Source organism: Zosterops lateralis, assembly GCF_965231275.1.
Source record: "Zosterops lateralis genome assembly, chromosome: 2".
NCBI classification, from domain to species: Eukaryota; Metazoa; Chordata; class Aves; order Passeriformes; family Zosteropidae; genus Zosterops; species Zosterops lateralis.
Genome location: NC_139763.1, coordinates 31,024,116 through 31,049,436, shown reverse-complemented (window position 1 = coordinate 31,049,436; position 25,321 = coordinate 31,024,116). Strand labels below are relative to the sequence as shown.

The 25,321-nt window shown below is 42.1% G+C and overlaps 1 protein-coding gene across 1 annotated transcript in view; it reads left to right on the top strand.

The window, feature by feature from the left end:
• Positions 1 to 1,055: 1,055 nt before the first annotated feature.
• Positions 1,056 to 25,321, top strand: part of NPAS2 (neuronal PAS domain protein 2) — a 53,947-nt gene continuing 29,681 nt past the window's right edge. Inside the window, exons 1-6 of the mRNA XM_083855186.1 lie at positions 1,056 to 1,103; positions 5,856 to 6,004; positions 9,189 to 9,280; positions 12,578 to 12,667; positions 18,854 to 18,974; positions 19,985 to 20,098. Of these exons, the coding sequence (XP_083711312.1) occupies positions 1,072 to 1,103; positions 5,856 to 6,004; positions 9,189 to 9,280; positions 12,578 to 12,667; positions 18,854 to 18,974; positions 19,985 to 20,098 (598 nt within the window). The 5' untranslated portion in view covers positions 1,056 to 1,071. The remainder of the gene's footprint in view (positions 1,104 to 5,855; positions 6,005 to 9,188; positions 9,281 to 12,577; positions 12,668 to 18,853; positions 18,975 to 19,984; positions 20,099 to 25,321) is intronic.

Here is a 25,321-nt window from a genome sequence, read left to right as displayed (position 1 = left end):
GAGGCTTTGACAATATCCAGTGGCATCATGCTGCTGTTTGAGAAAATATTTGTGTAGGATGCAGCAGCACATGGATTTTGTACCCAAAAAGGGTGCCAGATGCCATAAGAGGTGCAGTAGCCCAGGGCTTCTTGGGCTGAAGTGGTTACAGATTAAGCATCACTTTCTCATAAGGTCATGGAGCAAAGGAGGGTGGGCAGTGAGCTAGTGACAAGTGTTTCTCAGGCATTCACCCTTCATCTGGGCTGCTTTTGTATTTTTCCATTTGCCTTGCCTACACAAATTTACCCAATTTACCCAATTTACCCTTTTCTCCTTACAGCTCACACTGCTGGAGCAGTTGAACTACAAAGCTGAGGTCACAACATTTTGGTGAAGATTAGCAAAAAGAGTGATGGGGATGGGCCAGTCCCCATGCTTGCTGCCAGCATGGCTGGGCAGGTGGTCTGACTGGGCTCCAAGAGAGGTTTTTCAGTATGCCTTAGGCAGTGGGATTTATAAGGGTACTTTGAATTTGAGATGTAATTCAGTAGAGTTACTACCATCTTTTTTGATTTTGGGTCAAGATCTACAGAGGAGGATGAAAGGCTTCCCAGTAGGAGGAGCAGCCTGAGAAGTCAAAGGCATCAGTGATATTGGCTCTTGCACTGAAGATGGTTTTGGTGGGAACATGGGGGAAATGAAAAAAGGCTCTTCAGCTTGGGCAGACCCCAGGCTCATCCAGCCTACAAGTTTGCAGGGAGTAACCTCCACACAAAAAAATCTCCAAGAAATGGCTGTTTTTGTACTGTGCTGATGTACCACGTGGTGCCTGGGAGCCTTGATCCCTGGCTAGAGACCCTAAGGCTAGCATAATGCTCAGGAATAATGTTACCCACAATGGATGTTTCCTAAAATCAAGGACTGTGGCCTAGAGCACTGCTGACACATTTATCTGACCTGGATATCATCACTGTGTTATTAAATTGAAATAGAGTGACTGTGAGATTAACCTGCAAATAGAGCTAACAAAATGACAATTCATAATGATTCTTGCATTCCTTCAACAGAAAAAACTGCTTAGACAATCTAATGGATGAAGATGAGAAAGACAGGGCAAAGAGGTGAGTATCTTTTATAACTCTCCATGATGAGCTTGATAGTGTTTGTTGCTGCAGAAGCTGTTTTATCCATAATCAATTAATCAAAGAGCAAGAGAGTAAGATACAGTCAAACACAACTTGAAAAACTGCCATCTCACAGACTCCTACTCGTGGCTGCACTCTGAGAAGAAAATAATCTAGCAATGTTTCCTGTGGAAAACGTTAAAAAAGCCAAGGCATTGATCGTTTTCTTCACATTACTGCAGAACATCAGAAATGAAGCACCAGCAACATACTTCTGCCACTATAATACATCATCTGAGCTTCCAGAGTGTACAAAAATGTTGTGGTTTTGTTGTTTTTTTTTCCTTTAAATACATTCTACAAAAGAAAAAGAACTGAAATAGTGGGATTTTTTTCCCTATTAAAATGGTCATTTATTCATCAGTGCCTATCTCATAGCAATGAAAACACCCGGAAGTTACCTTCAGAGCAGAGAAAGACCATGAAAAGTCAGTCTTAAACTGGAAAAAACCTATATTCACAAACAGTCTGTACTCCATTGAGTCCCAGTTGGTGGGAATTCATTGTGAACCCTTTGTTGGGAGAGAAAAGGTGTGTTTCAAGGCAGAAGACCTGTGGCAGTGAAACTCTTAATAACTATCAGAGCTGACCAGTATCTGCAGAAAAGCAGTTCGGAAGCATTTGAGGTTATCAATGCCTCAGCCCGCAGTTTAATTACTTTAGAGAGAGCCAGAGGTTGCCCACATTTTTCCCCTTGGTTCCCTCTAATGAGAGTATTTCCAGTCCAGGCACAAGCAGTTGATCCAGTTTCATCTCTTTTGATTCCTTCTCTGCTTCTTTCCCTCCCTGCAGCTTTGTCTCACCAATATAGGTCAGCACAGGCTGCAGCCAGGCTCAGCTGTTCCCCTTTGCTTCCTTTTGGAGGGTGCAGAAAGGAGCCCACCTTGCAGCACTGCTTTACCTGCTCAAGGCCTGATCATCTTCAAGATATTTGTGTGCTAATTGTTCGGTAAAAAAATTCATTAAATGAATGCATATATGAAAAAATAGGATGACACGTATCCTCGCTATCGGCAATTGTCATCACCATCTGGTATGGTTTTCATGCCGTTTGTTCCCAGAAGGAATTTTTGTCGTACCCCGGGGCAGGCCTCTATCAGGGTGCATAAAAAAGTTATAACTTTAAAAATTAAAAAAGGAAACTGCTTCTTCAAATTGTAATTTAAGCTCATTTTGCTTTTTAGAAATAAAGCTAAAGTTGGAATTGAATTTTAAATCACAAGATGCTTCATGAAGATCGAAAGTTAATACATTATACTGAAATGGTTCAGATTCATTTAAAAGCTAGAAGTTTTCTTCCAGAGAAAGTCAAACTGCTGCTGTATCTTGTAAACTGAGGACTCTCACCTGTCCTATATCACAAGGGAAATGCTTTTTGTTTCTTCTATTTGCTATAAGGACTGGGTCCCTCAGGGGTGAGAAACACCAGAGGGGGTTAAAAAGCCCAGGAAATTGTTCTCTCCTTTTATTTTCCCTTTTAAAAGTAGGTGAGACTGAAAATTTCTGGACCTCATTTTTTGGGATGGAGTCAAGCCAGAAGCTGAGTTTCTCAGGTTAGGTGTGTGTAGAGATACACATACACACCATGTATATGTGCTGCAATATATTAGGCATCTACAGGTTGTATTACACAGACATGAAAAAATCCATTCTCTCCTGAGAAGAGGCACTTGCACTCCCACCCCTGTGCCAGGTGTTTAGTGTTTGGCCAAGATATATAACTCTTCTTTCAGGAAAAACACTGGTTAAGTTGAGCCCTGTTTTGCATTGCCTGACTCCCTAATGCACAACTTCACTCTGAAGACCTGAGGACTAAAATGTGGATATGATGGCACCACACTTGGGAGTATTGAAGACCTATGTGAAGTTTTTTGATTTTATGAGATCAGAAGCCATAGTTTTATTTTCAGTTCTTTGATGCTAGATGAGGTTTATTTTGGTTATGGAGATTTATTAATTCTAAACAAAAGGTGTGCTTTGTGCACTTTTTTCTCTATTTGCTCTTCTTTCAGTTTGCTTTAGTAGTATATAACTTTAAAATACTTTTTTTACAATTCAGTTGAATTCCAAATTCCAACCAAAACCAGCTTGAAGTGAACCATGAGAAAGTGCTTAATCATGAAGACTACTACCTGCCATTTTCCACTGAAATAAAAAGTAAATTTAAGAATCTGAATAAAGGTATGTGGTACAGTTACTTGCATTGATGCATATATAACACACTCCACTGGACAGCCAGAAGAAATATGAAATTTAGTGTAAAGTCACATTTCATTGTAAATTAGGAAGATGTAGCATCTACAAGTCAGTCAGTATCTGCCTGTTTAAGACAACAAGCAGCATATATGTAAGCAAATAAAAATGGCTGTTAAGTTGTTGATTTTCATCATTCTGAATTCAGGCTGTTCTGTATTGCCTTTAGCTGTATTCACTAGAAGTCCTGATTTTATTCATACTGTATCTCCTCCTTCCCCTTGAATATGCTAAAATCTTAGTGGAGTAGCAAGGAGGGAGGAGAAGTGGGACAAGTAATATGGAATTAAGACAGAGGTTGTTTGGGCTTACTGTAATCGTATGCCCTAGCAGTGAAGTAAGCAAGGCTAGGAAATAATCTTCAAAGGGAAATGATGAAAACTATCTTGCTTCATGCATTTATAACTGTACTAAACAAAGTATTTTCAGCTGTGTAGGGATAGTTTTTATCATTTTTTCCAATCTTTTCTCATTTTTTTCCTTTTCAAAACTTTACTGTGATCATCGATTCATATCTTGGTAGAGTTATTTCCACCAGAGGAGTTTTTTATATTTCCTTTGTGAATAAAATGTCAAGTGTTAAAAATAGGTACTTTATATTTCTGTCAAGGCTTTTTTCTTTTTCTTTTTTTTTTTTTTTTTTTAAAGCAACACATTCCCTATTAACAGTTGGTGGTTTATTTTGTTTTCAGGGAAATCTGGACTCTTTAAGCTTAAAATGAACTGAGGATTGAATTATGAGGAAGTAAAATGTTGATATTCTTAACGTTGCCCTGAACTGTAGAGAAATAGGATAAGGCTGAAGCTTTTCACATCTTGTTCTGACAGCCTTTTGCAGTGTAATAAGAGCAAGTTGAAATCAGTCAGGCAGTATCCACCCAATCTCTTGTGTTCAAAGCTGTAAAATAATCAAGCATTGGCTTCTATCCAGTGTATCTCCAAGTATGTTCAGGGCTGAGAGGAAGACAAACAAAAATTACCCCTCTGTCAGTAGTAACATCCAAAAGCCTCTGTAGTGATTTCTCTGCTGAAAATGTTTATTACCATCCTGGTCCTCGCAGGGGATGTAGATGCTGGGCTAAATTCAGCTCTGATTTTCAGCAGTGTGCGTCCAGAACTACTTTAAGGCGCAGCAGAGGTAGCTGGGACTGAGAAACTCAGAGTGAGAACTGGCTTCTTGGCTTTTCTTTCCCATCTACATGTAACCAGATTTTTAGACCTTTGCATTATTGACAAGGCAAATCTCGTTTGCTTGAGGACCTTGCAGAAGAACAAACTTACTGGGCTATACTTATTTCTATTTCCACATGGATACAGAAGTCCAGGTGATAACCTTTCAGTCAAACAGTTGTCATATTCATGAGAACAAGTCAGAAAATGTGTATGTAAAGATCGACATACAGTTAAAAAAAACAAGTGCGCATGCTGAAAAGATTATCAACAGCTTTAATGACAGTATTATGATGGTGCCAAAACACCCCAGATGAAATCAGATCCTTTCTTCCTTTGAGCTCTTGAAACACAGCAGCAGAAGCAGGCTCTCTCTGAGGAATCTGCAAGCTAAACAGATGAGACTGGTGAAGAAAGCTGTAGAGTCTTCATTTTAAACCTAGAGACCTGTGGCACTGACACTCATTTTCCCAGTGGCACATAGAGATTTAGGGCAAGCACTGCTGGCACTTCCAAGACCCCAAGTCTGGCAATGCTTCCCAGCTTCAGACCCAATCCATGCTGATGCCCTCTCTCCTGCTTGTCCTTGTCACCTTGGAAAGGAGGCTGAACAAAGTGGCATACAAACCAGGTCGGAGCTGCAGCAACTTCTACTCAGGCTTCTGATCTTAATGACTGGAAGACAACATCCTGATTCTTCTCTGCCAGCCTGGAGGTAGGCAGAGCAGCTGTGACCAAAGTGGGCAGGTCCTTCTAGATCATTCCAGCTCCAATGCAACAGCTGCTGAACTGAGGTCCAGCTCTTCTTTGAAGACTGCACAGATGGGTATGATCCAGTCTCCACTCTTCTTCACTGACAATTTTACTGTTGTCATAGTATTCCTATTTCTTCTCACTCTGAGTGCCTCCCCAGAGACCACATGGATTTTTAAGATCCTACGTATGTCTGGGAGATGGACAGTGCTCCTTCAACTACAAGCTCAATGCTGTCCTGATAAGGTCAGCCAGAGTTTCCAGAGGCAGCACAGAGGAGTAAGCAGAGCCTCCATCTCCCCACTGGGCACTAAAGTTGGCTCAAAGACAAGAGCCAAAGGTGGGAATGTTGCCTCCTACTCGCTTCTGCAGCTTTGCTGCAGTCCAGTGTCAATCTTCACACACTGATGCATGCAGTAAGCTAATTTTATGTATACAAATTGCAAAGAGCAGGTACATGATCATTTTCATTCTTGTTCTGCTCATCCTTTGTTTCTTTTCCCCTGTCTACAGGGCTTCGCGTAACAAGTCTGAGAAGAAGAGGCGGGATCAGTTCAATGTTCTCATCAAAGAGCTCAGCTCCATGCTTCCAGGCAACACTCGCAAAATGGACAAAACTACTGTGCTGGAAAAAGTCATCGGCTTTCTGCAGAAGCACAATGGTAAGATTTAGTGTAGCTCTTCATGCATTTGCCGGACTGTTACTATAATACCCTGTTTCCTTCAGTGATTATCAGAATGGCTCGAGGGACCTAAAAGTGCCAATATAAGGTATTTGATTTGAGGTTTTTTTTCTATCTCATCAAAAAAGATCATTTGCAGACACTGCCAAATCCATCTCCTTGTTTGTTCATCAGTTGAAGATGACTCTCAACCTGCTAGAAAAGGGGGCAAATGGCAGCAACTGAGGGAGAGAGGGCAACAGTGCCCTGCAGCACTCATGAAGAAGACAGATACTATGCACAAGAGAGATTTGGGAGCAGAGGGAAGATTCCCTTACTTGAAATTTGCAATATTCTGAGCAGAAGAACAAAACATTCACCCCAGTTTCTCTGCAGAAAAAATGCAGGAAAGCAATCTGTTTAGCACCCCAGCTCCTCAGTGGACTGTGTAGGACTCAATTTTCCACACTGAATAGAAGACTCAGACCAGAAAGCGCCTCTGTTTTTGAAGCTGGCATCAGCAAATTGCATCCACAGATAGTTGACATGCTTCACCCAGTTTGCACAAGCAGAAGCTACATCACGTGCACAGCATCCAACTGCAGTAGTCAAGTTCAGTGTCGGAAAGCTGGGAGTTTATTTTTTAAAATGCTTGCGCCAGTGACAGTTAAATCCCCTAGAAATGTACCTTCAAAGAGGACAGAGGAGATTTCTGACCCTGCTGATCTACTCTCCTTGGTCTAGTTTCTGCTCAGAGGGAGGAATGTGCACTTGGCCTTCCTGATGCTTTGACACCCACCAGTAGTGGTCAACAGAAATGCTTCTCCTGTGTAAATCAGGGCACTGGTTTAAAATGGGGCTCTCCTGCTCTGCCCCTATGAGGAAGAGGTTTCAGTGGGTGACAGTGGGGAATGCCCCTGGCCCCAGAAAGCAGAAAGGAGTCTCGAAAGATGATGCACTACGTTGCCTGGCTTACCTTGGGTCATCTAGCACTTCCCTCATGCACTCTGGAGAACTCTGGGTGTAACAGGAAAAAACATTAAAACTCTTATATCATAGCTTGCAACAGAATGGAGTCACAAATGTCAGTCTTATTGAGGAAATAATTACAATGGTTCTGTCATTAGAGTGCAGTTTCTCCTCAAATGAATTTTTACCACAGACAAGGTAGAATCATATATTTGTTTAGGTTGGAAAAGACATTTAAGACCAATGAGTCCAACCATTAATGTATGGTTTTGTACAGGAGGGGACGACCAGGACATCTCAAGGTTTAATAGTTATAGACACTTCTAAAATATTGTAGTAATAACTTGCCTTTTTTTTAGCTGCCCAAGGCAAAGGAAGATATGAATATGCTCAATTATAAAGCTAAGCAAAGAACAATCACCCAAGATTTAAAATAAGTGTATAAGTGTAGCTGAAGGTCCAAATAATTTACTCCAAAAGCTGCTTTTGCTTGAAAAACAGCTAGGTGAAAGAAAGCTAACAGTCACAAATCTTTCTACAGCAAGTAGGTCAAAATGTGACTGGGGTTTGTGCACTTGCTAAAAAAAGCCAGTGTTGTCTATTTTTAAACCAGATTAGTAGTCACAAAATATATTACAAAGCATCAGCATTTAAAAGTGTTGATTATCCTCAACATACGTTGGATCTAGTTTATTGAGTCATACTGGCCTTCTGTTTGGTAGACTAAACCAAGATTTTAGTCATAACAGAGGAGGAGGTAAATGTTCAGGTTTTTTCCTTCATAAACAGCCTCCTTCATTATAATCCATAGAATCTCCCAAATCTCAAGTAATTCTCCCAACAGTCACCATTTCATGTACATTGGCTTTCCAAGCTGCAGATGTGCTGAAAGTATCCTATATTCTGAAACTACTTTAAAAAATCCAATGACTTCTTTTCCTTAGTCTGGTTTTCAAACCTGTGTGTAAAACCAGGTTTGGGGGGCTCTGGAGAGTTGCTGTGCTACCAGTGACAGCCCCCAGCAGTGCAGAAAGAGTCAAACGAGCTGGTGGGAGCAATTGGCTGCATCTCCACTAATACAGCCTGAACAGAGGCTTTGATCTCCTTCTCGGTGACAAAATGCACAGGCATTCGTAGAAATTTACAGTCTTTAGTATAATTTATCCATTTGCATTTCTCTGGCCAGTTTGCCTATGTGCTCCGAATACAGAGCATTGAATGTTACATGCTCTGGAAGTGTTGTTAATTAACAGGATTAATTAGCAGGAAGTGCTGAAAAGAGAAGACAGTCTGTGCTCACCATTCCCTCACTACTAGAGCTGAGTGAGGGCACACTCCTAGAGAAGCAGAGTGAGCAACAAACTAAACCAGCTCAAGTTTCTCTAAATTAGAGCTGTCCCCCAGAATCCTGTCTGACTCAGGAGCTAGCATAAGTGACTGTTTTCAAAGGCAAACAATGCAACCAGCTACTCAGTTCAAAGCTGTGAGCTGTTATCCCAGTGTGTCCGCACCCCTCCATGGAAAGCCCTCTAGGAGCAAGCCCTCTGCAGGCTGCCGTGGGGTCAAGATTGGACAGCAGTGGGGCACATCTCTTCTTGGGGCCTTATGGGCTGAGCAGCACAGGGGCCTTGCCCTGCAGACTGGATTTGGGATGAGATGCTGGTGCTCCATTCCTTCTCCTGGACTGCCCTGCACCGTGTGGCTGAAGGTAGGGAAAGAGTGGTGGCAGTAGCACTGGTGTAAAGCTGCTGCAAATACTTGTGATTCACTCTCCTTTTGGAAAACAGAGCGATAGCTCTGCAGTTTGGGATCACAGCCCTTTGGGGCTCCTCTGGAGGAGCTGTCTTGCTGTTCTGTTTGGCACAGAAGCTATAGGTTGAACCCTCTCTAGCATCCTGATTTTGGAGCTGTAAATTGTAAACAGCAATTTGACACGTGCTAATCCTTGGCTTGATTTTAATTTCATGCAAAGTGATTTTATCTTTTGATCAATACCCCAGTAATGCTACTTGAGGCCAATGGCCTTGTGAATACAGGCTCCCACTGAAGTCAGTACAAGCTGACTTGAGTAAAAAATGAGGAAAACATTTCAGGCTTGAAAGCTGCAATTTTTGAATACAAAGGTTATTTCTCTCTTTTCATAGCAACTCATATGTTATATTGCAAGATAGAAGTTAATTTGAATTTTAAAGATGTGAATGTTCTATTTGTCTAGAAGTCTCAGCACAGACGGAGATTTCTGAAATTCAGCAGGACTGGAAACCTTCATTTCTCAGCAATGAAGAATTCACCCAGCTGATGTTGGAGGTAAGCATGTGTATATATACCTTTCCTAATTTTGTCTAGCACTCATGCCCATGCATTTAGAATAAACTTTCCTCTGCAGTTCCAAAAGAGGAGGTTTTGGGAACTGCTGTATTTGACCATCAAGCAGAGCTGTCACTGGGATTAATGTCCCCACTTGTTGCTCTTCCCTCTCAGCTGTACCAGTGTGCTGTGCTGCTGCAGCCTGCAAAGCTGTGCAGCGACTCCCAAGAAAAGCAGTTCAGGGCAAAGATTCAAATCGCAGGTTGGTTGTTTTTTTTTTTAACAAACAGAGGTAAGGTAAAGGGCACATGGCCATTTTTCTCCCATTCTTGGAAGGTGTTATTAGCATCTAATATTTATGCAAGACCAGCACCTGAAATGCAGTGGGTGTCCCGTCCCTCTAGTGCTAGGTGCTGAACAAGCAGGTAAAGCCTGACAGCCCCTCTTGGCTTGGTGCAGTTGGTACTTCCACTCTGATTTGCAAGGCCCTTATCAAGCACTTCTTATTCTAGCATTTGCAATCATAATTTTTACGTTATAGCATAGGTTCTTTTAATGCTGGCTGGGATTTGAAGGAAGGCAACTCAATGGTGTTTATGAATGTTCAAAATGAAAAGGAAATGATGCTAGAATGCATTTTTCTCTCTCACCAATAGCTAGAACTGCCTTTAGCAAGAGTCTTCTCCTGTACTAAACACACGGAAGTTGCATAGCCCCACAGTGTCCTTTGAGAATAGTGTCCTTTGTCCTCCTACATGTGAGCATGGCACATGATCCAGGCTCCGGAAAGGATGTTGGGGAACAACTTCACCACCAAGGAGTGGCATAAAGCCAGGGCACGTTGCTGGCTCCCAGGGACTGGCAATCCTTTGGCCATTGCAATTTGTTATGATGAGACTCCTCTGAACCAGTTTTATGAGACACTTTGCTCCCATTGCTCTGACAACTGCCCATTTCCATCTCTGTGCACGGGAACTTCACACACATAACTCCTTCAGTCTGCACTGAAATATGTCCCTCAGATAGCAATAAATTGACTGTTGTTTTGACAGGCTGGGCCTTTGTTGATTCTACTTGTATGCTACACAATTTTAGATTAAAACAATCACTTTTGGTTTCCCAGCTTATAAATCACCTTCTTGCTACTGTGATTTTCCATGCCCTTCAAGATAACATTGGGTATTGGGATGTCCTGTTGTGCCAGATGTTCATCATTCCCTGCTATTTTGCCTTTCTACTAATCTTATTTTATTAGTATTTGGACAAGACTGCTTGAAGTTTTTCCCATTCTGTTATTAAAGATGGGAAGGTTTTTTTTCCAAGCACTAATTCAAAAGACTCAAGGCATAATTGACTGCAGTAATATATCAGCTTTCCTGAAAATGGCCTTTTCTTACCACATTGAAAAGGCTGTCACCAAATTTCAGTAGGTATTAGGCCCTGTTTGTCTGTCTAGGACTGATGCAAAAGAAAAACCTTTGAAGAGGAAAATGCTCTCTTAATGTTGGAATGTCCAGTTGCAAGTAAATAAAAACAGAGTTATGCACACATTAATTTGATTTTACCACAGAGTTCTCATATGAGTCACTGTGTGTGACTTCATATCCAATTTGCATTGGATATGAAATAAAGACTTGATTTTTTTAAAAACTAACAACCTTCACCATAGTAACATGCACAATCCAACTGCCTTGTAAAACCACTGCTCTCTTCTATGGGTTAACAGCTATCATGCTTTTTTAGAAAACAGCTTGAATGTACTACACTAAAGAAAAACATATTCTCTGCACCTAGATTAACAAAATCAAACTAACTATAGCAGCTGGAGGGTTTTCAGAGATGCTAAACACACACTCTTCTACTGGGGTATAAGTTATTGACTTGCTTTTCAAAAGATTGAAGCACCAGCAGATTCCCATTGACTTAAATAGTTGTGGGTGCTCAGCATTCTCTGGAAAAAGGAACATATGTTTGTGTCTTTATTCTCAAGGCTTTGTGTTTTCCTTTTTTTTTTTTTTTTTTTTTTTTAACAATTAGCATTTTCCAGTGTTCTCAGAATTCTTTCCCTCATTGAAGCCAGCGGGGGGGGGAAAGGATGTGCTGTGGCTTACAAGATCAACTGCAAGTCTGGCTTGGAGGCAGGCCTGGATTTGCGGTACGGTTTTGTAACGCTGTGGCTCTCTGATCAGGCTGTTTGCAGTACACCTGTCTCCTGAGCAGGTATGGCCACTGGAGTACAGTCAAACCCTGCTCTGATTCAGTCGTGCTTGCAGTGCCTTTGCGGCTCAAATACTGCTGGCAACGCTGACACCAGAACCTCAGGGAACTGACAGGAAGGACCCAGACTTGCTCCACTTGAAGGGTGAGAGCCTCACCAGTGGCTCCCTAATGGCAATAGAAAGACTTTAATATATTTTCTGAGCACTTACTATTTTGTCTTCATTTTTTGAGGTGTTCTCCTTATGGTGATCTAAAGATCATCTAGCTTTAGTTCATTCTGAGGAGAATCCCCAAAAAATTAAATTAATCTTGCCTTAGATTTCAAAACCTGCCTAGGTGTAATTTTGAACAAAACTTAGCTCAAAACTTGGCACCTCAGACTAAAGAAGAGGCTCATTTTGAAGGTGAATTTGCTCCTGTGCAGGGGGTGGGGATAAGGCTGACATTTCCCTTCAGTATTGGGAATGAAGAGGCTTACCACAAGAAGGGACCAAAGTGAGGAAGAAACTCTGCAGAAAAGTGAATTTCTCTTGGAATGAGTAATCTAATACCATGACCTTTAAAATAAATCACTCAATTAAAACTCAGGCTAAGGATTATTTGATCATTTGCATTGCTTTTACTTACATGAAAGCCCAGTAATATACAATGTTACATTAATACAAACTGAGATTTATGGGTTTGCAGAGAAGTACCATTTTGAGATAGGACTGCATCCTTTCATCGTCCTTTGATATTTACACAGAGCTCAAATGTTCATTTTAATAACTTCCAAGGGATCCAGTCTTAGTCATTTTGCATTATTAAAATGTGTGATTAATTTAAAAACTGAGACATGAAATGTTCCTGTGAGCCCTTTGTTACTTCAATAGTAGGTTTTACTAGACTACAAAGAGTCTTGTAAAAGTTAAATCAGACTGTAAAATCAGAGAATTACTGTTCTGCCACTTGAGATAGCATTCCTACAACTTGATAACAATATGGTGCAGAAGTCAAACTGTCTTGATCAACACGTGATGAGAAGTCCTGTTTACACCACTCATTCCTATTAAAGCAGTCTCGACTTGTTTTCCTTAGGCATTAGATGGCTTCATTATAGCAGTAACCACAGGTGGAAGCATCATCTATGTGTCTGACAGCATCACACCTCTACTAGGGCATTTACCGGTGAGTAATTCTGGCATTGGCTTTTCTACTACACATTGTAGAACTGGGCACTGCACTTTTAGAAATAGATGTAAAATGGTGCTGGGGGTGGTGTTTTCCTGAAAATGTGGTGAAGGAGTTTGTCCCTGCATTATGCTGGCTGCTGCTGTTGCTCAGCTCTGCATTCTCTCTATCTGATTCATACCCTTCAGGATTTTGTTGCTATGAGGCACTTGAGCTTCAATGGAAAAAGCTCTGCAGGAATAGTCTGGCCAGGGGAGGGACAGGGTGACCTGGCTGATCTTTTTCATCTCTGATTTCTAAGCTAGCAGAGAATAGCACCAGTGCTGCTGGCAGCCCAGTGAGAAACTTGTTAAGGGCCTTATTCTGCTCCCAGGGAGGTAAAGGACAAAAATGCCATTGAATCTGGAGTTAGCCAGAGGCTGCTGATGAGCTCTCCCTGCAGCTGCGCTGTGCTTTCCCAAGGGGAGTGCACGGTGCTCCCAGGAGGTGCTGGTGGAGCCCATGTCGGGTGCATCCCTTCACCAGTCCAGACAATGCTCCGGCACGTTCAGCCACTTTTATCTCTCTTTTTATCGCTCCAGGAGACACTCCCATGTGCATTAGCTTGGGCTGGAGGAGCAGGGGTGAGGGGCTGCTCCAAACCCTGCTCCTGTTGCTAAGGCTGCTCTAGGAGAAATGGCACAATAACTATGGATTAATCCTCACACTCATTTTCAGTATCCTGGTCTCAAATAAATACATGCCCAGGAGAAAAAATTAGCTGCCAAATCATTATTGTACTACCCCTGCCATGTTCTTAAGAAAATTACAATTCTCCTTCTCTCATTTAGTGTTCACCAAATATGTGTTATGTTTTCTACTCAGACAAATGTATTTCACAACACTACCTTGCTTGAATAAGAACAAAAATTACTTTCTTCTGAGACAAAAGGAACTTGATGAAAGAGCAGCTCCTGGTAAATGCAAAAATATTGCTATGCAACAACAGATTGAACTGAGTCTATCTACTTAGGTTTTCTTTCATCTTCAACAGTTTAGAAGACCAGTACTTGACTATTTTCTGACATTTACCTCATTTCAGGGGTGGGGAGAGCTCTGTCCTGCACACAGGGTTTTCATACACTTACTGATTTCCATGAAATTTCCTTGTCTTTCATCATTTGGAGGTCTCATTGATATCTCTTCCAAATGCTGATTCTTAGTGGAGATGATAGATCTGCTGCAGGAAAGTGTTCCTTTTCAGGAAGACACATTTCAAACCCTGTGCCTAAAATCTGAAGCCCTGACTGAACATGGATAGATTCCAGTTTATAATTCCTGAGTTGGACCATCAGAAACTAAATTGGTATTCTCTCCCAAAGATATGCTTTGTGTGATTATCCTTATTTTGGGCTGGATACCATATAAGGTTAAGATGGACATTACTTTTTATTTGCATAAATGCAGCACATGGCAGCCCAAGTCAGGGATCAGCCTGGCAGGGCTGGAGGTGGAGCAGACCTTCTGAAGCTGTTGGAGTGGTAATGCTTAACAACTGCCCCACCAGCCCACACATGCAGAGGAAGCATCCCAGAGGCCACAACTAAACAAGGAGTAAAGGCTTCTGCCTGCTTCAGGTTGGCAAATCGCTATGGCCATGGGCAGGGGCCCAGCTGAACATGCCTCTAGGTGCACATTGGGTATTTTAGTTTTCTGTTGTCCTTGCCATTTGTTTTTTTTTTTTTTTTTTAAGTTTTAAAACTGATCAGAGTGCTATTTGGAAAATCTATGTGGCTTATTTTGTTTCCCTCGAGGATGTATTTGTAAGCTAAAGTCAGTCACTGTTTGAGGGACAAAATACCAATTCTTTCTCCTCTGTGACAACAGGGAAAAATACTCTGCAAATCTTCTGCTTTGAGCAATGAAAGGAAAGTAAAACTCGGCAGAATGCAGTGCAGGGCTCTCTGAGGGCTCCTGTTAAGAAAACTGATGTATTTTTTTTCATTAAAATCATGAAAGTCTCCAATGCTAAGAACAAATATATCTGGTTCTCTTTAACACAGCTTCCCTTACTTTCATGGAGCATTTTTGAACACAAACTTCCCCTGTTGTAATTCTAATTTATTTTTTTTTAACAAGATCTGGAGACTACTCATAGGGTCAGTTGAGATGGGGAAGTCTAGCTCACATGGTAAGGATGACTCTAACTGAAGTGAACTCATTGGGATCTGATCACAACTCATAGTATTTGCCAGTCAGATGGTACACTATGACTCCAAGAATATTCAGTCTGTTGAGAAGGGTCCTCACTGTCCCTTCTTGCCTACTTTTTCAGAGGGTCCCTGGCAGGGTTGAAATGTCTCCTCAGGGGCTACCCAGTAAAACTCAAGGAACTGCTCTGCTGTGTTGGGTGCTTAAGGTAAATGTCAGGGTGGAAAAATCCAGGACATAGCGCCTTACAGTGTACAAAAGTTAAGCATGCTGTGTTGCTGTTCCAGGGTAGCAGTGGGAATCAGTGCAGGACATACAGGCTGATACAGGGACCAAATCCCAGCACACAAGTGTTTAGCCATCTTTATTTTTTGTGGTGATGGGAAAGAAAACTGTCTCATTTGCAGCCCTCCACCATCCCTTTTCTAGTGACCATATTTGCTTAGTTCCTTTTTTCTCCCTGCAGCAGGAATTTTTCCTCCTAACCACTGCCCCCATCCCTGGAAAAAGCAATGAAATTATGAGGAGGGAGTTCCATTTTGGAGTACAGCTGTTCTGTTGAAACTGCAGAAATACTTTAACTATGCATCCCATTTTGCAGAACTTGATGTATTGTATTCAGAACAGACCAGCATCCATGTAGGCAAAGGTGTTCTTTGCCTGCCTTAGTTTTCATCAGTAAATACTCCAAAGCTTCGCTTAGGAGCCGAGTAGATTCCAGGGTTAGCAGCATAACTATGCATTAACATAGTTCATCCAGCAAGTCTACCCACAGTCACTGCAGTTTATCTTTTATCTGCTTTGCCTATCTCATTCAGCAATACTCTATGGCTGTCTCAGCTAGTGGCACAGATCTGCCCATTGCAGAATAATTAGACAGAGCTGCAAACCATTCCCCTCTAACTGATCCATTTTTATCACCGATGGTCAAATTTCATCAATAGAATCAGGTCAGAAAAGACCTGCAAAATCATCAAGTCTAACCTTTGATCTAATGCCACCATGCCCACTAAACCAAAGTGCAATGTTCACTCATTTTTTGAACCTTTCCAGGGACAGTGATTCTAGCACTTTCCTGGGCAGCCTCTTCCCATGCTTAACCACTCTTTCATGAAGAAATTTTCCCTGATGTCTAGCCTGAGCCTCCCTGATGCAGCTTGAGGCCATTTCCCCTTGTCCTGTCACTGGTTGCCTGGGAGAAGAGACCAACCTTCACATCACCACAGCCTCCTTTCAAATAGTTTTAAGAGTGTGATAAGGTCTCCCCTGAGCCACCTTTTCTCTAGGTTAAACAATTCTAACTCCCTCAGCTGCTCCTTGTTAGACCTGTGCTCCAGACCCTTCACAGCTCTGCTGTCCTTCTCTGGAGCTCCAGCACCTCATTGTGGGGTGAATTGAGCAGCCCAGAACTGGACACAGCACTTGAGGTGTGGCCTCACCAGTGCTGAGTACAGGGGGACAATCCCTGCCCTGGTCCTGCTGGTCACACTATGGCTGATCCAGGCCAGGTCACCATTGGCCTTCTTGGCCACCCGGGCGCACACGGGTTCATGTTCAGCTGCTGTCAAACAGCACCTCCAGATCCTTTCACCCTGAGCAGCTTTCCAGCCACTCTGTCTCCAGCCTGTAGCACTGCCTGGGGTTGTTGTGACCCAAGTGCAGGATGTGGCACTTCACCTTGTTGGGCCCTCACACAGTTGTCTCAGCTCTTCGATCCAGTCTGTCCAGATCCCTTTGCAGAGCCTATCTGTCTCAGCACTCACCTTTTTGCCATGACATCAGATATGTGCTCTTTGGGTCTGGTACAGAATTAGCTCTGAATAACTTGCTTGGCGTTTTCTAACAGCTCCAGTGAGACAGTGGAATATTTACTTCCATCTCTCTGTTTGACTTAGCAATGTATTCTGGATTGACATATTGATTCAAGAGCATTGTTGAAGTCTTGATGTGTATAAGATTCAGAAATTCTGTTCTGTGCACTGTTTTACAGGTATGCCAAACCTCTGTAAGAGGAAAGAGTTGTGAAGCACAGTAAGAAGTTGAAACCTTGGCATATTTATCAAACTCATTAAAAAAAAGTTGGTACTTCCTATGATCAAAGATGCAAACCAAATATTAAATTGTGGATATGGTACATGATGGCAGCAAAAACTGTAAATACCAGGGCTTGCAAATCAATGAATACCTGGTGCTCAGGGTGAGAGGTTGCTCTGAGGGCATGTGTGGAGCAAAAGTCTTTTGCAGCTCCAACTGTAGGTGTAGTCACAGGCCTCTGCAGCTATCACCTGAAACAAAAACAGCAGTGCAGAACTAATCAGAGGTTTGGAATTGGAGCTTGGTCACAGTATAGAGACAAAAGGTTTCAGTTAGAGGGGTGGTGATGGCTCACATCTAGTCTTCCTGCAGTTACTGCAGAGTAGATGGAAGATTATTTAGCCTGATGGTATGATTGTCATTTACAAGAAAAAAAAATATTTCTGAGATTGCACCTAAGCCTTGAACAGAACTCACCAGTGCGGTTTCCTGTCAAAGGTTCTTCATACGCACAAAAAGAAATTACATGAAACTATGTACTGTATTTTGTGAAGTATAGGATTGTATATAGATGTGTATATGCAAGTGTTTATACATATATAAAAAACCTTTATCACATACTGTATCAGTAGGATTCACATTAATAAGATACAAACTAAAGCCACAAAAATAACTTTCAAGTATTCTTCACAACAAGAATATTCAAGTGATGAGCCTATATAATACTTTTAACTGAATAATCTAAAGTGATGTATTTTTGTCAAGGTGTGTGTATAAAGCATAGCACTCTGATTTTTAAAGTCTGCTTACGGAGTTTCACCACTCTAAACAGGAATTCTACACAGAAAAGCTATCATGAATAGAAAGCAGATGGAAACCAAAGCACAATCTTACCTAAATAAATGATGGTTAATCACTTGCCAGTCTCATACAGAGCTTACATGTTTTCAGCATGACTGTACAGTCTGATAGAAGCTGCTCTGATGACACACAAAGCTGTGTCAGTGTGCCAGCTCAGCCTGAGGTAGTCCCAAGTGGGACAGATGTAAGTCGATGCCATTGGAGGGTCACTTTATCTCAGGCTTCCTTTCGGATACACTCTGCTAGTGTTGGGTTAGTCACCATGCTGAGCATAGGGAGACCTTCCTTTTGGCAGCCCGTGACAGACTCTTTGTCTTCTCCACCCTGGGCCAGCCATGGCCTTTTGCACAAATCCATCTCCTCTTTCCATTCCCAAATCTCAGTTCCTAGATTTTGGATGGATTTTGGGTTCAAGCCAGCTGATCATGGGGCTGGAGGCATGTGGACATTGAGCTCATAGCTGGCTAGAGGGAGGGCTGGTGTTGGTGGCACTGTGAAGTCCCTCTCCCTGGAGATTCACTGCTGTAGAATCATGTCCAGACTTAGAAGTCCCCTTTCCCCTGGTCCCACCTGCCAGGATGCAGGAAGCGGGGAACAAGGCCTGCCACGGCAGGGGCATTTCCCAGGAGCTGGGAGGATCCCCTGGAAAGGAGCTGGATCTGGGACTGACCTGGCTGGCTCAGGGTGACTCAGCCTCATTGCCCTTGCAAGTCAGGCTCTGTCAAGGAGAGAGCAAATTCCAGTGATCCACAGCAGGCCAGTGCATGGAGCTCAGTAGCAGTATGGGGAGCCAGACATCCTTTCCCAGCCCTCTCCCAGGTCTCGTCATTTAATTGTGTGGATCTGCTGCATCTGATGGTCTCTGAGAAACGTTCAATATTGCTGAGTGCTGAGACTTAATCTGATGACCAGCCCACAGGGATATGGCCACTCTGTTTGTCCAATAGGTTCCCTCTCTGTTTTAGAGTACCTGGAAATCAGTGAGGAAACAAACTCCTGTCAAATGCCACAGGCTTTGTATCCACCTTGTTGCACACCTCTACAAGTGTTGCTTGTTGTGATATTTCTGTTTGTCTCAAAAGTTATTTCTGTTTGCAGTGTGATGTCTTGGATCAGAATTTGTTAAACTTCCTCCCAGAACAAGAACACTCAGAAATTTATAAGATGTTATCTTCTTGTATGCTTATGACAGATTCTGCCTCATCGGATTACCTAAAAAGTAAGTTTCATTTTATCTTCTCTAGTAAATGAGAAAGCATGGGCAGGATAAAAATTTTTCTCCCAGAAAGAGTTTTTTATGTGATGTGCAATAAATAAATTAGGTTCATAGTCTTTCAAAAAGATATTGCTACCTAGAATGACCCTTTGGTTCTATTTTTTAATGAAACTCTGCCTTTATTTTACTAGGCTAAGACTACTTGCAGTTATGTTAATTATTAAATATCATATCATTTGAGACAGCTAAGGAAAATAGGTTAGCCGATGGAAATTGAGAGTTCGCCTGAGACAAATCACATCTTAATTGATATTTCAGCCTGTTTGAGTAAGATGTAGTTCAGAGATAAGCTCTGGTGTGGTGTACCTTTGGTTTGCCTTACAGTCAAAAAATACCTCTAAAACCATTGTAATTCTTTTTCCAATTGAAATTTGTTTTTCTTAGAAATGTTTTTACTTCCTCAGCCTTACTCACTCTAGGAGGTAAGATGTTGAAAACCAGTAAGCACACGATAATGTAAGATATACAGCTGCTCAGTCTACTGTATCCTACAAAACCTGCAGCTGATAGCTAATATGCCAAAGTTAATTTAATAGATATTTTGAGGTAATTAAGTATAGTTTTTCAATACAAGATGTAGAACAGTTGTGAGTTGTGAGGAGCCTAAATAGAAAAAAAACAGTAAGTGAAGGACAGCTTGTGTCTGTTGCTGCACTGAGGCTATGGCTGTGTAACTCCTGTGATGAGGTGGTGTCAGAGAAGGGTGAGTTAATCTCCCTGAGCTGCAGACACACCTGTGCACAGTGCTGAGCAATCTGCATCCCTGCAAGGTGCTTCCTTGCAGAGGCCCTGGTCCTGCAATGTATATATAGCACATTGGTGTTTAGGACTCCTGAGTGGTAACAAGCTGCACTTGTGCCACCAGTTGCAAGATTGGGGTTGGAAGACACCATTGGTTGTATTTAGCTTAAATAGTATATTTATTTCTTCTTCTTCTTCTTTTAACAATCCAGCTGACAATGAACTAGAGTTTTATTGTCATCTTCTGAGAGGAAGTTTGAACCCAAAGGAATTTCCAACATATGAATACATAAAATTTGTAGGAAATTTTCGGTCTTACAGCAATGGTAAGCTTTAATTGTTGTATAAATGTTACTTTAGCTGTGTAAAATAAAATATAAGTATTGCTCCATTGAACAAGACAGGCTTTTAACTGACAACTATTTTTAACATTACGGGATAAATTTTGCTTCACACTGATCTCATGGCTGAGTTGCAATAGCTGGATGAATACATGTGATGAGTGAAATAGTGTTAGTTGCTTTTGTTACTGCCCTTCACTTGCAGTGATCCTGGACTCTGGGTAAGTTTACAAATAATGACAGGTTTAGAGGAGGGTTTATTTGTGCTCGCTAATACTGTGTGTTAAAACCCCACCTATTAGCAAAATTACAATTTTGCTACCTTATCTGCTGGTTTACATTTAAACACGAATTCTGTGCCAGAACTGATAACCTGCCAAATCTATCTTCTCATCCTTCTCTGCAAAATCTTGGGGAAAGGCAGCAGTGCCACGTGGCACCAGAACGTCTGAGGACACTGCCACCCACCTCCCTCTCCAGCTGCCATTTTGCATTCCTCTCCAGCACTGCAGAACCCAATACTCTCCAAAAAAAGGGGGGAAAAATGCAGTCAGCATAGTCACTAATGCACCACAGTCAGTCCAGGGAAACAATCTTTCAAGGAAGATGGGGATGAAGAGCAGATTTCCACCTCACCCATTCTCTAACAAACAGATTGCTGCACGGCCATTAGTGTCAGAAATGAAATACTCTTTTATTACTTTCCTTCTCCTGCCTGTCCAAGTTTGCTTTAGTTACTTGCCTGACTGAACTCCAGAGTGGCATTTCCAAAGTTGCTGGTATTGTTCCAAATAGGTCATCCTCTGCAAAAAAATTCCCCACCGTGCTTTCCAAAAACTGCACGCCACGCTGTGAAAAAAAATGTCCCTGTCCCCATTTAACTTTCTGCTTTTGCTCCACATGACTAGAATAGAAACCTATGTGCAGGATGGAGATATGTATTTCTTGTTTGGTGCCATCTGATTTGAGGCTCTATTTGTATAAAAAAATGTAGCTGCCTGTATGCTTTCTAGTTTGAATGAAGTGAAATGCGCCTGCCTGACAGACGCACACATCAAGCTGTTCTGTTTTCTAGAGCAGAAACCGGATTTCAGGTGCTGACTCATAAGGATGCATTTCTACCCGGGGAATTTCTGATCCATTTTCTTCAAGGATTTTCAGCCCTTTATTTTGGTGTGACATTAATATTGCCCCCTTACTCATTAGGATTTCACATCCCAGCAATTTTATCAGTGGCTGTTTCTCAGAAGAATGATAAAACTTAAATTACAGATATCTTTCCTAGCTTAATGCATAGAAACTAAATGGGATCATATTGATTTCAGAAGACATCAAATCATTTTCCAAAGACCCCATCTTAATAGCTTTCAAACAAGTCATGTGCTTTCCTTGTTCCCTTTTTTTTTTCCTTTGTCCTTTGTGCCACTTTTTTCCAAATCTTCCACTTTATTTTGTCTCTTTCACTTTCTTCCCATCTCTGTTGCAGTCTGACCCTCCAGTCAACAGGGAGGGGCAGCCTCAGCCTGGCTCTGTGAGATGGTGCCTCCTGGCCCCCTTGCCATCTGACTTTAGTTTCGCCAATTCAGTGCAGAGCCCGATGGAAATGCCTCACCAGCGCATGTCCAGCACTGCTCCCCTTTGGCTGGGAGTCACCCCCATGGCTGCCTTCCAGCAGAGGTGGGAACAAGTGTGCACTGGACTCACATGTAGCAGCAGCAAACTGTTGGCTTGGGAGCTGATACCCTTGGCTCACAGGGTGAGCATTCAGAGGAGGATGCAGACCTCCAAAGAGGCTGTCCTTGTATCTGCAGGGCTCCTTGCACCAGCCAGCATTTCTCCCCCCCCACCACCGAGCAAGGCACAGGAGAATCAGCTCAAGTGAGCACCATATAAATGCCCCACCCTTTGGGGAAGCCACCCAAGGGCTGGGGGCAAGCACCTGTGCTTTGGCACAGGGACTTGTGGCACAAACAACTTTGAGCATCTGGTGGGCGCAGTGGTGAGTGGAGTTCCTGCCTCTGCTTGGCCCAGTTATCAGGCACCATCCCCCACCCCATGCTCCTCAGGGCTGTCACCTGTTGGACTGACAGTAATTGCTCTCTTTTCCTCCTATTGAATAAATACCCATTCTCCAGTCATCTGTCCTTCAGCTGTGAGGCCAAGTGGGCAAGGAAGAACACGGTGGGAAGGGTGGTGGAAGAGACACATACCCCTCTGCAGCATTTGTCCTGTATGCGTAGGATCAGCTGGCCCCAAAGCCTGCTTTCTGGAAGTGTTTGTGAAGGAAGGATTCTAAGCTAAAGATAAGAAAAGAGTTAGTTGGGAGAGAAAGACAGAAATGGCAAATTAGGCTTAATTAGCAGGAGACATTCCTTATGAATGTACTGAAGAATGTTTTTCCCTGTAGCTTTTCACAGCAGTGGAAGTGTGATCATGTTTTTACACATGGGAGACTGATACAGGATGTTCTTTAAATACAAATCCTACCATTCCTTTTTAGCCGCCCAGTGCCAACTCCTACCTTTGTTTCCAATGGTGTGCTGAGTATACTCTGAGCCCACTCTGCCTGCGTGTTCCTGCCACAGGGATGCCAGAGCCTCTAGGGCCAGGGAAGTTCTTTTATCCCTGGCCAGGTTATATCCTATCAGGATACTTAGCTATTCTATTGTCATTAATGTAAAAGCATAGCAGCAACAACCAGAGTATATCTGTCTCCATTCCTTCTCATTTAACCTTGGCTGATGTTTTAAGAACTGTAGGTCCTTATTCACCCTCTTTAACAGAAAAATCACTATCTTTATTCTACTTCCACATAACCTTTTATGTAACCTCCTTTGACTTACCATCTTCCTAGGCTTATTTTATTATTGTTTATTGCTCATACAGTGTTGGTGCTTGGGGCCAGGAGGTCATGTGTGTGAGTTCCCAGTCACCTTGCCTCCCTCCCTCCTTCGTACCTTCTTTGTAAATCGCATTGTGACTCATGGCTGAGAACATCATATAGGGATGGGTTTGAACGGATTAATTTGAAGGATTGCAGCTTAGAAAGCCAGTTAGGGGCTTAGCTGCTCTCCCTAACTTTAATGGGAGGTCTAGAGCTTTAAAAGCCGTTGCACTGAGATGCCAAAGATAATTTTTTTCATGCTGAAGTAGAACAAATACCTGATATCTGCCAAGGTGACTTGTCACCAGAATTGCTGTCAGGGAGCCAGATCACACACAATCTAATTGAACCCATGCTACTCCCACCGAGGAGCAGTCACTGACATCTTTGCTGATCCCAGAAGAAGCAGGGACATGCATGTACATGGCCCAGAAATTGCTCAGGAAAGCTCTCACAGTTCACAGCAGGTATTCAGTATTTCAGGAGATCCCTGTCCCTTGAGCTCCTGGGGTCAGCTACAGCTGCAGGCTAGAGGAGCTGCCCAGTGCCATTGTTAGCAAGAGTGTGCACACTTGGACTGGTCCTGAGGAACTTGTACTCTGCAAGCCCTACTACAGAACATTTCTGCAGCTGTATCTGCACCAGGGATGTAGATAAGCTGCCTGCACATGAGTGAATCCCCGTTGCACTGGCTGTGCCCAAGCGAGAGCAGCCGACCAGCGAAACAGCAATGCAAGCTGTGCAGAGTGCCTGCATGAGTCACTGGCTGTGCTAAATCAAATACAAGAGATTTGATTTTCCATTTGGGAGGATTATATAATCATCATTAATTAAGCTTCAGTGAGAAAAGCGGGACTGTAACCTGATGTGAAGATTCAGTAGTCCCATGAGAGGAAGGGAGGTGGCCCATGGGCCACTCGGACGAGGAAAGTGGAGTTCCTTTTTGCTTCTGTGAGATATGCCTATTTGCTGTCACATCATCAGGGTTGTTTTTGTTTTATTTGCAAATAGGAACTTTGTCCAATATTTTTATATATTTCAGGTTCTGGGTCTGTAGCCCAGATTTTAACAAGGGACATGAATGTCTGCAAACATCTAAGGGAGCCAAGTGCATCACTGTTCCTATTGACCAGTAGTACCTGATAAGAGAAAAGGTCATATCACCATCACCAATGAATAATACAGTGGCTCACATCCAGTCTTGCCTGAGGGCTGAGGGGGAAGGCAAGTCATAAAGGTAACCCTCTCCAAAAGTCCAAGGAAGTGCTCAGCTACCAGTATAAAATGTCAAATTGAGTGAGAATAAACTATTTTACAAAGCTGCTTAATAGCTCACTCTGATAAGAAATTAGAAGATGGGCTGAATTTATCTCTCCTGTAAAAATTTTTTATATGTTTTTAAACAGACAAAGATCTCTCATAATTAGATATCCAGATATTGGTTCTGGTATCCTCTTTCTGAAGTGACATACTTGCTTAAAAACTCTTGAAAGGGACAAAACCAGAGTCCTCCCTTTCAAAGTTAACCAATATTAAAAAAGACCACCAGCATCTTTTAAGTGATAGATATGTCCTTTCATCCAAAATGCCTGAAGCTTTTTCTCTTGAAGAAGAAGATTTGCATTATGTGAAAAGAGTTCCTAATCAAGTAATATAATATTATAGTGGAATTTAAAATTGTGGGTTTTTGTTCCCAATTACATAGAAACTCAGGAGGTATCTGGTTACTGAATGCTAATGATAGCAGATACTCCACAGTTAGCTGATACATCTCTCACATACAACAACAAACATCAAGAAAATTACTGTGTTGAGGAGAAAAAAAATCTTAACTTTCAGATAAATTAATTGCATCTGAATTAATTTTTTTAAAGAAATAAACAGTTAATACAGAAGATACATTGATCTTGAGCCTCTTGAGTATATGCTGAAACATCTGAAACAAGAATAACTCAATCCAAAATGTATGTTTTGATCAGAACCAACAGCCACATATTATTATTTGCTATTAACAATATCATAGAAGCTGCAGCTAACAATATGCAGCATTCATGCTAGGCTCTCTTTGCAAAGAAAAGACACGATTCCTGTCCCAAAGAATCTGCTTGGGATTCATATCAACACAGGATGGCCAGGGGAGAAACGGGAGGAGGAAAGAGGAAAGCGTAGATCAAAGTGGACAGGTGATGTATGGACACTGTCACTGTTACTCGTCTATGTAGCTATTGAGAGCAGTCTGGCTTGCCACCAGCACTTTAGATTTCTTCATTATATCTATTATTTGGCAATATTCTGTTTTTCTGAGGCCTGAATTAATTTATATA